This window comes from Semicossyphus pulcher, unplaced genomic scaffold, assembly GCF_022749685.1.
Source record: "Semicossyphus pulcher isolate SPU_LCO1_2020_fin unplaced genomic scaffold, fSemPul1.0.p SCAF_17, whole genome shotgun sequence".
Lineage (NCBI taxonomy): Eukaryota > Metazoa > Chordata > Actinopteri > Labriformes > Labridae > Semicossyphus > Semicossyphus pulcher.
The window spans coordinates 4014833-4032316 of NW_027211681.1; the positions used below are offsets into that span (position 1 = coordinate 4014833).

General features: G+C 43.3%; 2 protein-coding genes across 3 annotated transcripts in view; one reads left to right on the plus strand and one right to left on the minus strand.

Annotated features, from left to right (window-relative positions):
- Positions 1–7371: 7371 nt before the first annotated feature.
- On the plus strand, positions 7372–13401 carry LOC138594641 (phospholipid phosphatase 3-like). Its single transcript, XM_069665811.1, has 6 exons — positions 7372–7639; positions 9893–10050; positions 10132–10418; positions 10504–10561; positions 11890–12066; positions 12155–13401. Exons 1-6 carry the CDS (start codon positions 7438–7440, stop codon positions 12254–12256), a joined length of 984 nt encoding a protein of 327 aa, XP_069521912.1. The 5' UTR covers positions 7372–7437; the 3' UTR covers positions 12257–13401.
- Positions 13402–14445: 1044 nt separating this feature from the next.
- The window catches only part of LOC138594179 (adhesion G protein-coupled receptor L1-like), a 33019-nt gene continuing 29980 nt past the window's right edge, over positions 14446–17484 (minus strand). For both annotated transcript variants that reach the window (XM_069665180.1, XM_069665179.1), the window contains one exon: positions 14446–17398. In XM_069665180.1, the coding sequence (XP_069521281.1) occupies positions 15411–17398 (1988 nt within the window). In that variant the 3' untranslated portion in view covers positions 14446–15410. The remainder of the gene's footprint in view (positions 17399–17484) is intronic.

The following is a 17484-nucleotide window of genomic DNA, read 5'->3' on the forward strand; positions in this document are numbered from 1 at the left end:
ATACGCTGTGATTGGCTCAGGGAACCACAACAGCACCCCTCCTGAAGACTTCCCGTGCAAAGCAAAGCGGCAGAATACATGCAGAGGGAAGGGTCTCACAAGGGTCTGCACACCCACTCACCAACACACATGTATAGAGGCCCATAAGTGATGATTTATATTATATTATATTTGTAAAAGTCTCTATTTTATTTTTCTAGGAAAATCCTACTTATTGTACCTTTAGGTTTGTGAGAAAAGTGTGGCAGAGAATGATCAGTGATAATACTGACATGAAACAGGCAACTGATTGCGTGCTTTGTTTCCCAAGTCGATCTCAAATCGATGAAATACAAAGTGCTCTTCCCTGGAAATCACCATCAATGAGAAACAGTTTGTTGTCATCTATGTTTCTATCTGATTTATTTAACACAAAGAATATTCAGAGATACTTCAGAAATCCTGGTGAAGATATTGGCTTTGTGTTGAAGCTGCAAAGTGATTTTCTGTAATGTAACATTTATTAATCACACTAGTGAGGAACATGCTAACTAAGAACATGGTGAACAGTGCTAAGAATTAGTATGTTGATCATAGTTAGCATGTTAAAGTGCAGATGTTAGCAGTAACTTAGCCTTCTAGGCTTCTAGGCCTTGTTTTTTTTCTTTCTCAATGATACAATAAATTATGAATGAAGTACGGAAGAGGATTAGGGCCACTGGGAAAAAAAAAATTAAGGTCCAATAAAAATATTTTTTTTATTTTATTCTGAGAAAAAAGTCAGAATTCTGACTCTTCTGAAGCCATGTTTTGGATGTAATTTCCCCCTACATCATGTGATCCGTAAAGCCCAAATCTCCTACAGGAGTGTTTACACTGTGATTTATGGTAATAACTCAAAACATGGTCAGCTGATGAGTTTGTAGTGAGAGAAAAGTTAAGGGAATGTTTGTGGTTGTATGAAGAGGAAGTGTTTGGGAAGCATGTTTATATAAAGACAGGCAGGGCGGGAAGTTACCGTCACTGGCAAAGCTTCAGAGATAGTATGTTTCAGCTGCCCGTGAAAACTGTCAAAGCAGATAATCACATAATCAGCATATATGCAAAACACTTACCAGTTAAATACGTCTGTAGTTTACTATGAAAGGTCACAAAAACAGCACAAAGCAGAGAATGCAGATTATACAGTACATATAAACTCAATCTGAATATGAGGACTGAATTAAAACGAGAAGAACATTGGATGATTGTCTCATAAACTGAATTATGGAGCTCAATTCATCATGTACTTTCAATATGATACTTTAAAACACTAGCTTTAAACACTTCTACTGTTCCTCAGGCTCACTTGTCTTTGAACTGAAATAAACCATAATGCGAAACATGCAGTTACAGATATTTGGAGTAAAACAGAACAAACAGTATCTGTCCCCACTCTTGCACCCTTAAAGTAACTGGTATTGTGACAAAGTCGAGTTTAAGTCTTTGTGCAGTAATAACGATAATTAATGACACTAATCCAATGAGAAATAGATGTATTTCTCTCATGGTGCATTTGAATTGAATTTATTTTATTTGATAGGGGCGATACCATTAAATATAATTCCAATACAGAGCATGAAACTGATGTGTTGCACAGAGCTTTTAACTCTTGTCCCTATTTAGGCCTTTACATGTACAGTACAACAACAAAGTTTTCATTGTCATTAAACCACACTACACTACAGATATGAAGATGCAATAAAATGCAAATAACATAATATATATAAATAATACATAAAAGATAAAGCTATACAAAAATTACACTATCCATCCATCCATTATCTATACTGCTTATCCTGTTCAGGGGGGGCTGGAGCCGATCCCAGTTGTCATTGTGCGAGAGGCCAGTCAGTCACAGGGCTGACATATAGAGACAGACAACCTTTAACGCCACATTCACGCCTGTGGGCAATTTTTTTGAGTCACTGATTAATCTAAGGAGAATGTCTTTGGACTGTGGGAGGAAAGCCGGAGGGAACCCACATATGCACGGGGAGAACATGCAAACTCAGCACAGAAAGGCCCACTACGTCCAGACATAACCACCGTGCAGCCCTTCTATACACTGATACAAATAAATGGTTTCAAATACAATATGCTGAAAAAGATGAAAGCTCCGTTTTTTTCCAGCACTTACCTTTAATTGTGAAAGATTTTATATCTGGGATTGGTTTTATTTCATTTAAATCTATTTGAATACGAACATGTGTCGTTTATGGACAAGGAAGAATAAAAAGAAATTCTTTAAACGTTAAACAAGCTCACAAATTTTTGACAATAAAGACATACAACTACAATTATGTGTCTAAGATGTTGAAGCTAATGCATGTTTATATACAGTATACAATGTGTCTGGCTGCACGTTAACTACAGTGAGAAATGCTGAAATATTTATTATTACTTTTTATATTTATTCTGTTTCAAGGCTATGATTTACTATGAGAAGTACAGTACATTAAGTTTTATGTTGCACCTTGTGTGTTGCAGGGGGCTGGAGCCTATCCCAGCTGTCATTGGGCGAGAGGAGGGGTACACCTTGGATTGATCAGCAGTCAATCACAGGGCTGACACACAGAGACAGACCTTAACTGTATCCTTCCTCCACAACATGTAGTCCATGTTAAATATCATCCAATCTGTTATAAAGTCGGTATTCATCCTCAGTTGCATCTAATTTCCACTGTCCTATAAGGCTCCTGCATGGAGGGGTATGTTCTTTAAATTCCCCCCTCTGTTCTGGGGTGTTTTGGGGGTTTTATTCATCTTCTTAAAGGGCTCTGGCTACACTATGAATCTGACCTCTTCTACGACCTTTAGTGTGTACATAACATTAAGTGACCTTAAAGGTGCTTCAGTAATTCAAATAACCTTAAGAATGATCTCTGAGAAACCACAGTGGGTATGTTGGGAAAAGAATGGGGACTGTTTACATGGGGGACAGGAATAAGGAAGTCGGCATGAAACAGAGAAATTGGCCGTTACAAGTATAGTTTGCAGAACGTCATATGCTCCCTTTTGAAACTAGCAACTTGTGCAACCAGAAGCAAACGCCCACTCACATAAATTCCTCAAACATTTCCACATGTGGTTAAAAAGCTCATACTTTATATTGCTTGATAAAGTGTGTGTATGTGTGCCTCTGATAGGATAGTTGTGATCTGTCACATTAATCGATGGTTTTCCCAGGGGTGCAGCGTGTCCACCTTTCTTTATAGGCAGAGACAAACAGACTTACTCACAGGAGAGCTGTGGTTGACTGTCATCACTTTAAAAATGTTTCCTTTAAAGATGATGACATGCTAGAGAAAATGTGAAGCTATGTCATTTTTAATTGGGTCATCTGAGGAGGTGAGGAAGTGCTATAATTATAACACAAACATTCACAGATATTCCTATACACTCACACTCGCAGTTTTCATTGCCATAGTTGGATTTTCTGTGGTCGGATTACGTACAGGCAGAAAAAAAACCAGCATTGTGATGCGCAGGGCTTTTTCGCAGGGAAGTCACTGCCTCTGTTTTCACTTCACATTTCGACAACATATTCTCTTTCTCTATGTACAGAAAGGAAACAAAAATGTTGCTGACCATCAGCAAAAGGAGATAAACAAACCCCCCCCTTTTGCTGCCCCCCTGCAGCAGAGAGTTCATGTCACCGACACGCAACTCCAAGTTCACTGTCAAAGTTCACTTCTCCTTCTCTTATTATAGAGTTAAATGACACAACGTTTCCATATGATCATTTTTCCACTACATAACTGAGGTCAATAAAGGAACTTTCCCACGCTGTTAATGAGAAAACTTGTAATCACTTTGATTCCCGCCTTCAGTCCCAAAGAAAATAAACATATACAGTTAACTATGAATATCTGACAGGGTCATATTACAGAGTCAGTCTGTGTTTATAGACTCCTACAACCTGGGGGAAAAAAAACATCTTACACAAACTTTAATAATCAACCAGATGGTGGTATGTAATTCCACTTTGTTTTCTTCCTGTTCTTGTTTGTTGGACCCTGTAACGCCACCTTTGTGTTGTGCTGATGAGCACTTTCTGCTTCCTAATGAGCATGTTCATTTGCGTCCCTAAAGTGAAGTGGTGGTAATATTAATAGTGTCAATGTCAGATCTTTGACGATTACAGTTTTTACAGCTTCAGGCACTAAGACATTTTTCCTGGCCGACTTGCGGGGCCAAAACAGTCCAAATATTAGTCTTATTTCTACTATCATTATTGGCTTTGTAACCATAAGTCTGTATTTTGTTGTTGTTGTTGTTGTGTGTATTCCCCCCCTGTCTTTCTGTTTCTATCCATCTCTCTCTCCTCCTGCCTTTCCCTCTATCCGACTTGTCGGCCCAGTCAGTTCAGGCAGGTGTAAGTCTAGTTCTGCTCGAGGTTTCTGCCTGTTAAAAGGAAGTTTTGTCCTTGCCACTTTGTGATGGTGGATTCATGTTTAGTTTCTCTAAAAAATATAACAAAAAGTACGCTCTAGATCTGCTCTATTTCTGAACTGCCAGATATTACTTTTGTAATACTCCAAAAACCCCCACTGAAAATATAAATCAAGAAGTAATGAAACAGCAGAAAAATCTGTAATGTCCGATGTAAATTTGTCTGCCAATTGGGTTATAAGACTATAAAATTTGTGATCAAAGGATTTCACTTTTGTTGCCAGAGAACCAGTGGAGAAAAGAAATAGCCCATCAAAGGTTAAAGGATAACTTCTGGATTTTTCAACCTAGACCCTATATTCCCATGTGTTTGTGTGTAAGTGACTAGTGGAGAGAACAACTATTGAAATCGATCCAGTATTCAGGGAGGGAGCACCGGCCGGCAGCCGCCAAATGAGATACAATGTAACTAAACGGGGCACCGCGCATTCGCCAATATACAGCCACTAGAAGCGCTTGTTTTTTGCTACTGACAGGCGAAGACAAGACGAAGACGAAAAGGGAGAGAGGCTCTTCAGCCATGACAATCTTTTAGATAGCACTGAGCAACGCTCTCTGTACTCCAACACAACAACCGGCACTTCTCCCTCTTCGTCTTCTCTCACTCCTCTCTCCTTCTTCCTGCAACAATGACCGGTCTGGTGCGAGATTTCAGTGCGAGACTTCTCTGTGAGCGAGACTTGGTTACTGACAACAACAGAGAGCATAAGGTAAAGAAGCATGGCTGCCACAGTGTTGTCAGACACTTATTATAACGATCTGAGCCTGTGAGTAGCAAAAACAAGTGGCTGTATTTTGGCATATCCCCAGTGCCCCGTTTAGTTACATTGGATCTCATTTTGCAGCTGCCGACCGGTGCTCCCTTCCTGAATACTGGATCGATTCCAATAATTGTTGTCTCCACTAGTCACTTACACACAAACACATGGGAAAATATGGTCTAGGTTGAAAAATCCAGAAGTTATCCTTTAACCCCGAGTGAGAAACCTCAAACTGTCCTTTTTAGTGTTTAGTATTGATATAAAAAAACACTATAAGATATAAAGTGTTAATACGTGAGTTGTAGGGGTGCTGGTGCTAGGCTGTTTCCAGTCTTTATGCTAAGCTGAGCTGCATATTGACAGCAGAGGAACTAAGGCCCCTAAAAAAGGGATAAAACAGAGAAACAAACCAACCCGAGGTAGAACAAAGCACAACCTTGATTTGAACATTATGAAATGGATGGTTGTATAAAAAAATATATTACTGCAAAATGAGTTTCTTTGGTTGTTATTTGAAACTTATCAAAAAACATAGATAGTGAAAATTGAGGCCTCTCCAAAAGGGACAGCATCTGTCTTATCACATGTATCTCTGATAATAAACATCAGAATGACACCAAATTTGGACTTGATGGTCACAGACAGTTCCCTCTTACAATGAAGCCAAGTAATGCCTTTGTCATTCCTTGAAATCCCCCTCCTAAACACCACTGCTTTACAGTCAAACATTCAAAAGGTATGCATATAAAAATGACATTTTTAAATGAATGATACCAATCATCAAAAGATGTCACTGTTATCTTCTCATAAAAATAGGCTATTTGACTTTTCATTTCACTGACCTGATGCCACCAGCTCCTAACATTGGAGCCATCACTTCAGAATGACAATGGGCCCTATAGGTGTATATGTGTCAAGAAGACACAAACATATTAGGACAAACAACAAGATATGATGTTAGTCTAACTATATAATCTAAAAGGCATGATAAAAAAAACTTTTTTTGCAAATATATTCAGTGTTTATATTTTGTGTTACATTTAATATACGATGCTACTGCTTTACACACAATTGTCTCATAACTGTGTCATAATTAAATAGAACATTTTGACTGAATGAGCTGTAAAAATCACAAATCATCATCAAATACTAATAAAGAATATAGTATACCCTGGAGGGGTATGTCAATGCACTCTCCTTCCTCTACAAAAGATTAGATAAGCATATTTCCCAAATTTTAAACTATTCCTTCAATGGTGAAGATTTTTCAGTTGACTATTAATAAGACCAACTTTTGGGTTGCCAGGTTGTGTAAAATCCCTTCAAATAATGGGACTTATGACCTTAGATTGGATCTGAAACAACATGTCTTCAGTCACCAACAACCTATTTGGTTTTCATTTATGAATGACTTTGAATGAATGACTTTATGAAACATTTATAACTGTATAATTATCAAATAATGCTACCAGTGGCCAAACTTTGGAATTACTGATCCATACAAAACATGCATTTATAAGACATTAGCACCTGTTACAGTATATATAATATCTAAAGAATGCCTTATCAGAAAGTTTGACCTCTCTCAGACTCGGAGCACAATTTGTTGAGCCAACAAGTTAAAGAATAAAAGAATAAAAAATCGGGATTTTATGAATGGACGACTAACAAAAATATGTAGGTGAAAGGTGAATCATAGTGATGGAGAAATTCTGTATTTCTCATCGTCATCGTGACACATATTTGCTCTTCCTCGCAGCTACATTTTAATTCCTCCTTAATCACAGTGTATCAAACTTGGGAATTTATTGGGAACGAGAGAGAGAGAGCGAGAAAGAGAGAGAGAGAGAGAGAGAGAGAGAGAGAGAGAGGGAGAGAGAGAGAGAAAGAGAGAGAGAGGTTAACCCTGAGTGTGTTTCGCAACCAGTCTGGAGTTTTCCGCTGCACTTTGGTGAATATCTTGAAGGTGACGGAAGTCCTGCAACGAGTCAGGACGAGCTCTGCATACTTTGTGATGAAATTAAAAATGCGTAAAAACGATCATTTGCTCAGTCAGCGGGCACATTAAATACTGTGGCAACCTGTGGATTTACTCACCTCTACTGTCTCCTCACAGCTCTGCACATGAGTAGTTCAGGGGCGCTCCCAACTTTCTGATGCCAACAAGTTTTCTCCTCCGAGCTTCCACACGCATACAGCCGTCATGTTGGATAAATTTGGCTCACACAGCGCCGGTGTTCCGGTGTCCAGCGCGGACCTGCAGCTCAAACTGACCGACAACAAGAGCAGCCTGGCTGCGGCAGGGATGGAGAGCGGAGCCGGGAAGAAACTCATCGAAATGACCGGGCCGGCTTTATCCAAGAGGAAGCTGCTGGTGGGCTTGGACCTCCTCTGTCTCTTCCTCGGTAAATATCACAACTTACAGCGAAAACACCCACGTTATGACACTTGTTGAATGTATTCATATGTAGGCTAAGTGGGCGAAAGAGCACCTGTGAACTGAGTGTCATTTCATCAAAGTGTGATGCTGTTTGTGTAGAGGAGGTGCTGACACAACTCTGTGGTCATAGAAGGCCATGTGTGCTAAAGTTTGTTAATATTGATAAACACTTTGTGTCTTATTTTTTATAAGCAGAAAGCCCAAATGTTGTCGAAATCCAGCTTTTCAATTGTGAAGATGTGCAGTTGCATTGCCTCATGGGATATAATTTCTTAAGTGGATTTCACAAGCTATCGTGGGCGGTATGAAAATGTGATTTTTCACTACTTGCTCAAATGTGATTGACTAAATAATTGACTGATTAAAATGAAATTAGATAGTAATCCTTAGTTGCATATTTTTTTTAATGCAATATCCCTTTATTTTTAGATTTTAATACAGGCGAATCCCTTTAAAATGTAGCCAACTCCTAGCTGTTCAGAGTATTTCTGTTGAAGCTTCACTTCAGCCATGATGAGTTCTGTTACACTTTGTTTTCACTCTTTTTTATTTAGTCCACAAACACAGCCGGAAGCTGCACTGAGAAATGTGTGTTTGCAGATTATTAGCAGCAAGTTAAAGTAGAAGAAGAAAGGACAGAAGAGAGAGAGTCTGTTTTTTTAACTTCTCCCTCCATCTGCATGGCTCTGTTTTCCACTCGTGCTCGCGCTCTCGAGCTCTCCGTGCCGGCTGGTTCGTGCATTGCCGAGGGAATTCTACAGTTTCCATGACAACCTCCAGTTCTCAGGGTAGAGCCGGGCCAGAGGGATTGTATTTGGTATAAATAAATAGATGCACGATCCACTACGTGTGTGTGTGTGTGTGTGTGTGTGTGTGCGTGCGTGTGATTGGTGAGCCTCCCTCCCATGGTCCCTGTATGTGACAGGAGGGTGCTTATGTAATGTTGGCTAATTGGAAAAAGCTGGACGGAGAGGTAGTCTGTATTAACAACAGATTGGACATGTGCAGAAGGGAGGGACTCTCTCTCTCTCTCTCTCTCTCTCTCTCTCTCTCTCTCTCTCTCTCTCTCTCTCTCTCTCTCTGCACTGTGTGTGTGAAGGCATGCAGGACTGAGAGAGAGAGAGTGAGAGGGAGAAAGGGGGGGCAGCAAGAGACAAACAGAGACAGTGTGAGGCTGGATCCATCTCTGGCTCTGGCTCGGGACTGCTGCGGCATTCGCGCTTTGTTTTCCAGGGAAGAGTTGAACTGAAGTCACAAACAACCCCGCCTTCTCTCCTGATCAACAGAAACACATATACATGCACGCATGCATGCACACACATGCTCCAAACTGGATCTCTGCTGAGCTGCTGCTTTATTTTCTATTTCCAGTCCCTCACCTTCCTAATAACTGTCTAAGTTTTCCAGAGAAAAGGGTTCCCATCCTTATTTTCCTGTAAAACAACTCCTTGTGTGACCTTCTCTTGTTCCCCGCGTTTCCCCATGTCAAAGTGCGTGACTCATGTCTACAGTTACATTCGTCTGAATTTTCCATTTCAAACGATATACTTTCATCTGGTACATAGGACATGTGTGTGCCACAGGGATTAGGTATTTGGGTAACTGACAAAAAGAAAGAAACAACAGAGGAGGTAGGGAGTCCGACATGTCCAGCAGTTATTTATGGGACTGATTAAGAGCTGCTATGCCTCTAGGTATAAAATTGTCTGTCTCAGTCTGGAGGTGCAGGCAGTAAAGGCCCTGTATCTTTTGCCAGATGGAAGTTTAAATAAAAGCTGACGCCGGATGAGTGGGGTCCTTACATATGTTGACAGCTTTCCTGAGGCAGTCTTGAATAAAGTGTTGGACAAGCACCCTGCCACACCCATGGCGGCTAAAAACCCTTGATTTTTCTCACAGATTCATACTAAAAAAAAAAGTCCTGTTTTGTTTTGGTATGGATCCACAAGTGTTATCTTTGCATATCAGAAATTTACAATGAAACCCAGCCCTTGTCTACGTGTATGCATGGTTAACACTGAATGTCACATGACTTAAAGCTGGAAAAGACACATCTGCATGTTTTAGGTTTCCCAGATCTTCCTCTTCACCCCTCCATCCCCTCATTCTTCTCTCTCTCCCACGCATCATCTTCAGTTTCTCATCAGAAAGAAGAATGTTTATCCTCCCACTGGGCATTGTTGGGAAACCCAACCCCTCTCCTCTCCCCTCTGTGCAGCTTCCATCCCCTTCTTTGCATGTGAGCTCAAGGCCGTGAGTCCTTACAGGAGGGGCTTTATTTGTGGGGACCCCAGCATCACGTACCCCTACCTGCGCCAAGAGGCCATATCTGATGAGTTACTCATCGCCGGCGGCATCATCATCACCGGCCTCACTGTGAGTACAACATCCTGATCTGCCTTTTTTTCCACTTTACACCATGAAGGGGATGTAACGTTGTGACGTTTCCGCTTCCAGATCGCTCTCGGGGAGTGTTACCGGGTCCGTTTCCGAGGCGTCAGCTCCAAGGCCTTCGTCAGGAACCTATATGTGTCGTGTCTGTACAAGGAGCTGGGCTGCTTCCTGTTCGGCTGCTGCGTTGGACAGTCGCTCACCAACATGGCCAAGCTGAGCGTCGGGCGTCTGCGACCTCACTTCCTGTCTGTGTGTAGGGTCACGTATGCATCGCTTAACTGCACACCCGGAACTTACGTTGCAACAGTGAGCTGCCACCAGCCTGACCATCGGTTAGAAGAAGAGGCCAGGTGTGTGTGTGTGTGTGTTTATGCACACAGTATGTGTTATGTACAGCTCTTTTATTCTGTTATAACACTGCTCTAATTTTTTCAGGAAGTCCTTCTTCTCTGGCCATGCCTCCTTTGCAATGTACACAATGCTCTATTTAGCAGTGAGTATTAACATCGAGCGTTCTGTTTTCCTCTCTCACACACACAAACACACTCACAAAGTCTTTCCAATTTCCAATTACCATATTTCTGCAAAATGCAGAGAGCAAATGAATGAATCAGGCAGCCATCATCAGTCCAGTTAGCAGCAGAAAGAAGAGAGAGAATAAAAGAGGAGAGAGAGAGAGGGGAGAAATGGGACAAACAGAGACAGCTTTGTTCTGCTGTGGGAGGAGTGTGACCTCGCCTCACCGCCTCACTGCTTTCCTCCATTGTGTGTGTGTGTGTGTGTGTGTGTGTGTGTGTGTACAAGTCCCTGCATTTATAGTGTTTATGTCAGCCAATGTTTATCCTTGCAGGAGCCAGCATATGTATATGTGTGCATACAGAATATTAATGTGTGTGCCATCTTGTGTTGCTGGCTTGTTCACTCTCTCCAACTGTCAGCCGTCTTTATGAAGCTAAACGAGCTGTGATAGCGTGAGGAAAGAGCGAAGATGAAAAACGAGGTATATCCAGTTACTGCAACAATTAGCACCAACAAGCTCTTTCTTTTCACCATCATGATTCATGAGAGATGTTAGAAACTACACTTTTATCACATAAATCCTCTCCTGTCAATTCTTGGATTGAAGTCAGTAATAAGAATAACCAAACAAATAGCAATTAATTACATTTAGATGGTTTTACTGTTTAAAAGAGAAACAGCAAGGTAAAGCAAGCAACTGCTCCAGGCTTTCTGACACTCCAGGGATCCAAATGCTTCAAACGTACCTATTTGCAACTAATTTACTTTTTATTACCTAAAACAAAATTAATATTCAACCATATAACTATTATCTTGAGGCCCAGTCTTGGAGAGGGACTCTGACTTAAAAAGATGTTACATAAGGTCTTAAGGTTTTTATTTAAACATTTTTATAAACCAATTTCACTGAATACAGTTGTACAGATTTGCATGTAATCCAAACGGTTGAAAGTGGTGTGTTTACACCTGCACAAATCACATCAACAGCAATATTGAGTGGTAGTACTTGAAAAACTATACGATTTGTTTGAAAAAATATACCTTAAAATACGCACATTAGGGTAAAAGCCAGTCTGTTGTGTATCAGGAAACCCCCCTGCTCCTATTTGAGTACTTATAAGCTAAAAGCTAACTTCAGACTTTAGCCACTCTTTGGTTTGGTCTTTGTTAAAGCTAAGGTATACCAGTATTCTTTCAGGATATCATTTCCCAAACTGATGAATAAATAATTAATGAGAAAGGTTAGTTGTACAGATGATGACCCCACGGTCACTGAGTAACATGTTTCTTTTTGTGCTGTAGTTTTACCTGCAGGCGCGGTTGACCTGGCGCGGGGCTCGCCTGCTGAGGCCGGCGCTGCAGTTCTTCCTGGTGCTGCTGGCGGTCTACACAGGTCTGACTCGCATCTCAGACTACAGGCACCACCCGTCTGACGTGCTAACAGGCTACATACAGGGAGCGCTCACTGCTTACTGGGTGGTCAGTATATCTTACATATGTCTTACCTGTTAGTGTGTTCCTAAATGTGTGCGTGTTAAGATTGGTCATGTGTTTGTGTGTTTCCCAGGCTTTTCACATCTCATCCATGTTTAAAAGCACAAGAAGTTCAGATCTGTCTCCGACCGAGACCCTGGACAGCCCCCTTTCACCCCACCACACTGTCTGCTAGAGCTCGCCTCCACCCACACCCGCACATCATCTACCTGCTGCCTGTAGTCTGGTTTGGACAGACGAGAGATTTGAAGTATGTGAGACCATTTCCTGTGAAGTCAAACCTCATACCTCAGTATTTGGACAGAGAGAGAGACAGAGAGAGAGAGAGAGAGTACAGCTTGTTTGTTGTTGAATGTGGCTCAGAAAAGAAAACATAAAGGGGGCAGAAAGGAAGAAGCAGGGGGCTGTTACGTAAGCAGCCTGAGCTCTCGATCCTTTGACCTTGGGGCTGACCTTAGCTTCACATGTGACACTTACCTGAGAGATGAGACGACTGAATCCTGAACACACAGCAACCACTACACCCCCCACCCCCACCCCCCCTTCTAAAATCACCTGTAAATATATACAGATTTTGTACAATGATACTGTAAAAGCACTTTTTATAATTCCATGTTAGTGTTATTAATGACCACTTTGATCTGATAGGTGAGTGTAATATATTTTATACAAACATGTAATATATCTTGTAGCTGTTTTTCTGTTTTTACATAAACCCTGTGAATGTAACGGTTGGGAAGAAAAGCACAAATAGCGAGAGAGCAACTCATGTGTTGTAGCAGTCAAATAGTGATGATGATGTCCGTCCTTCTGTTTGCACTGTGTCGTATACGTACTTTATTAATGAATGACTGACTATGAGAATGTCGATATAATCCATGTGTACAAAACATACTAGTTATATGACTTTATATGTTGACTACTTACCTGTCAGAAAGCACACAGATCATTAAATAAATATGCATTTTTTTATTAATCTTTGTCTCTAAATGTACGATTTTTTAATAAATGTAAAAATAAAAATGTAAGAGAGCATAATCTTTTAACAGACGACAACTGTACGAACTGAAGTTTAAATCTGACTCTGTAAAAAACCTGCATTAGGTGACTTTTTCAGCCACCTCTGAGCATAAGCCTTTAACAGAACTTGACCTTATGACCTTAAATTGTTGATATGGGGAACATCTTAGCAAACAGTCGTCTATTTGTGAATGAGCAGACAGAGAAACATAAGCATTCAGTCAAATATATGCCTCCTGTTAAGAGCGTAAGACCAATCCTACCTCTATTTAAGCGCTGTTTTGGGTCTCCACCAATCTCCTGGGAAGAATATTACGTTTTATAGCTGCTAAATGCGACATTACTGCAATTTTCCTCAGCTAATTGTTAATTTTATATGTCTGCCAGTTGATGCTGGGCTGGTAATGTGCACTCAGTTTATCAGAGTGTTTGCTTAACCAGGTGCACGTATGGCCAAAACAATAAGCAGAAAGATGGTAAAACGGTGAGCTGGAGCAGATGGGGAAATTATCTTTGGATGTTTCACGCTGATTTGTGCAGTTTCAATTATAAAGCTTAAAAAGAAATAAAATGTAAAAATTTGTTCCAGAAGTTGAACTATTCAGAGTCCACACAATTGCAGTTCAGCTCCTCATAAAATAAACACAAATTGCATGTAAAAAACAATGTCATGTCTGTCTGTGATGTACGGAAGCCCTTAGCAGACATGCATCCATACATTTTATGTACTGTTTTCCTGTGATAGCGAGTTATTCCTGTCCGTTTTCTCGAGATCCCGACTTATTTTTCTCGTTATCTCGAGATAACCGGATCATTTTCCGGCGATCTAGAAAACAAAGCAACAGGCTGCTCACTGTGATATTACAGACCGGGACATGCCAAGCTGTAGTTGCCCGCACTAATGAGGTAAGTTAAGCTTGTTTCTGTGTTTGTTTTGCGCTTCTACAACTCTGGGGATACGAGTTATGATCATCTGACGTTACGGTATTTCTGCGTCGTTATCTCCTGATAATGGGAAAAATAAATCGAGATCTCAAGAGGACCAGAAATAACTTGTTATCACGGGAAACAAAGTCAATATAATGTTTGGTTTAATCTGTTGCATTGTTTCAAACTGTATAAAATAGTGAAAAGTTACAGATAAATGTAGCTGTCAGATTGATGTATCAGTATTAGAAGTAAAATAAGTTCATGAGAAACGTAGTAAGTAGAAATATAATGCAACAGAAAAAGGAAGTGCTTGAGTGACGTACAAGTATATTTAGTACAGGAGTTATTATATGCTAGAACTTCTGTTTATCTCTTGTGTCCTTTTTCTACTGTTATTTTTTTCCTCTCCCCGTACATCCAAACAAAGAGAAAGACGGCATCGTTTATTTCACATGTTTACTTGAACTTCAATAGCAATACAAGACAGTCAGAACACTTGAGGTCGATATGTACAAGGGTCTCAGGGGGGCAGAAAAAGTTTTGAGGTTTTATATGATCTCTGGCTCCGGAGTTCAAGAGTTCTGCTGCTTTAACAAACTCCACCAGTTTCATCACCAACAGTGAGTGGCAGGTGGAGGGGCGAGGGGGGGCGGAGCTTTTGGTCTTGATGTGAAAATGGGATTGGTCGAGAGTTCAAAATCAGTCAGAGGGGATGTGTGTAAGAGGCCCCCCATTCGATGTTGATAAAATGCTTCACTGTGATACATTAATTGTACAAGAATGATGTATATACAGGCACGCACTCACACACACACTCATGCTCATCAAGCTTCACACACACTCTCTCACGCACGCTCGCACGCACGCTTCAGTTCTTTCCTCCTACAGTATGTAGCCTGGTAAAGCCACTATAAAGTCATGCACATGTTCTTTGAAAGGATTTTTTGGCAACACACAAGTGCTTCTTTGACACACTGTTCGCTTGCTACAGGGAGGGACGACACCCGGCCGATCAACCAATAGAAACGCAGACAATGGGCGGAAGAAAAACAAAAACAAGGATAGCACAGATGAGCTGGGAAGACACAGCAGGGTATCAGGACAGAGAGAGGAAGGGGAGGAAGAGGAGGAGGAAGAGTTATAAATGGATCACAGTCATAGAAAAGTAACAAAACATGAGCAGGGGGAAGTCTCGTGGTGATCGGGAGATAGAAGCAGGGAGGAGCAATTACTGTCATCATCGTAACCTTCATCATCAACCGGTATCATCCCCAACATCATCACCATCATCGTTTCCTTCAGTTTGGTCAGCATCATTGTTGTTATCACCATCTTCCTCCTCCTGCCTGGTTTCTATGCCCCGATCACCACCGCCCTAGTCACAGGCTCGTCACCCGCTGCATCTGTCCGTCTTCTCCCTCGGAGGTGGGCTCTGCTGTGTACGCCGCCTCCCCATTGGACGCCAGCGGCGGCGGCTGGTAGAAGGTCTGCAGGTGATTGGGCCGCGGGCCGAGAGGGGGCCGGCCCAGGCTGTAGGGAAGCTCCAGGGCGGGCCTCTGCGGTTGGCCGGTTGGGGAGACCTCTTCGGGACCTTCGGGGCTGCTGTCGGGGTAGGAGAGGGTCGGGGGGGAGGTGCGGGTGTAGAAGCGAGGAGGGGAGCTGCTCCGGCTGTACACCTGTGGGGAGTGGCGGGAGTAAAGGTTGTTCGGAGGCGAGTTAGAGTCTCGAGGAGCGAAGATATTCGTTGGTGGAGAACTTCGAGGGAAGATGCTGATAGGTGGCGAGCGGCGGTCTCCGGGGTAGAGCGGGGAGGGGTTTGAATCCCGGGCGTAGATAGGGGAGGAGTCAGGGTCCAGGTCGAGGTCAGGGGTCAAAGGCAGAGCAAAGCTGTCAGAATCCTCTCGTTCGGCGTGGTAGCGAAGAGAGCCTCTTTTCCTGGCGTCGAGGCCTCCATCTTTGCTCTCAAATAGGAAATTTTCATCCCTGTCTACGTCCACCCCTCCCCTCCACACGTCCAGCGCTCTGTCCTTCTGTTTCTCGTTCTCTCGTTCGATCCCCGCCCTCCATCCTTCTCTGTCATTTAAAAACAAGGATTCATCTTTCTCTCTCTCCATCCCGCCTCTCCATCCCTCCATTCCAAAATCCTTCTTCTGAGTTATAAAAGTCTCTTCCTGATCCGCCTCTCCTCCCCCGCGCCACACCTCCATCCTTCCACCTCTCTTCTCCAGCAGATGAGACTCCTCCCTCCCTCTCTCCAGTCCTGCTCTCCATTCGTCCATCTCTCCGTCTCTCTTCTGAGAGGTGAAAGACTCGTCCCTCCCTCTTTCACTTCCCGCCCTCCAGTCGTCCATCATTCCGTCTCTTTTCAGGAGAAACGTCTCGTCCTTTTCTCTGTCCTGTCCTCTCCACGTCTCCACGCCCGCATCCCTCTGCTTCATCAGGAGCGGCTCCTCCAGAGCTTTGTACAGTGGCTCGGACTCCTGCGGGGGAGGGGGAGGAGGAGGTGGGAGGGGCCTGTCCCGGTAACGCTCCCTCTCTCTCTCCCTGTCCCTCTCTCTGTCTCTGTCTGTCCCTCCGCTCGGCTCCACTGTGCTGCGGTGGCGGGAGAGGGTACCAGGGGTGCGGCTGAGGGTGGAGTAGGGACGGGCCTGAACATCGGGGGGACGCGCTTGCTGCCTTTCCTGCAACCCACGGCGTCCCAGAGTGCCTTGCAGCTGCGACCTGTCACTGTCTTTAAGCAGCTCACGGGACTCAGAGTCTCCAGGGACGCGTGAGTGCGACCAGCCATCCTGTAGGCGTGGCGTGGTGGCGTGATCCGGTCCTCGAGTTGCGGGATGTGTCTCAGTTTCGGGTGTGTGGTGCCTCGGCGGCGCCCAGCCCTCTTGTGCATTGTGGCGAGTGTTCGGCTGCATGGTAGCAGCCCAGCCCTCCTGCGGTGGCGCTGGCTGCGCATGTCGTGTCAGGGTGGCGGTATGAGTGAGAGGCGCCCTGTCGTGGTGATGTGGCCTCGCCAGGCTTCCGTAGCGCTCAGGAGGGACTGGCATGGGGACCGAGGGCCGCAAGTTGCTCTGCACCAGCTCTGAGATAATCATCTTCTCCAGCGCTGCTGCATCGGACAGGTTACGACGCATTCCTGCTCCGCCTCCCAGATCTGAGGCTCCGTGGGGGGTGAGGAGGCCGGGGGAGATGTCATCCCCTCCCATCACGACTCCTCCCTCCCTCAGGAGGTCAGTGCTGCCCACCACTCCAGCTCGAGAGCCGGGTGTGGTGCCCAGGCCGTGCAGGGTGAAGGTGTTGGGGGTGTAGCCTCCGTTGAGACACACACTGTCCAACCCACAGGACTCCTGGCTCTGGGACACACCACCCTCTGTTGGAAGAAACAGGAAGTGTCACCTTAGTGTTTCCAAACAGACACCTTGATAGATTTACATAAAGAGATTAACATGAGTGAAC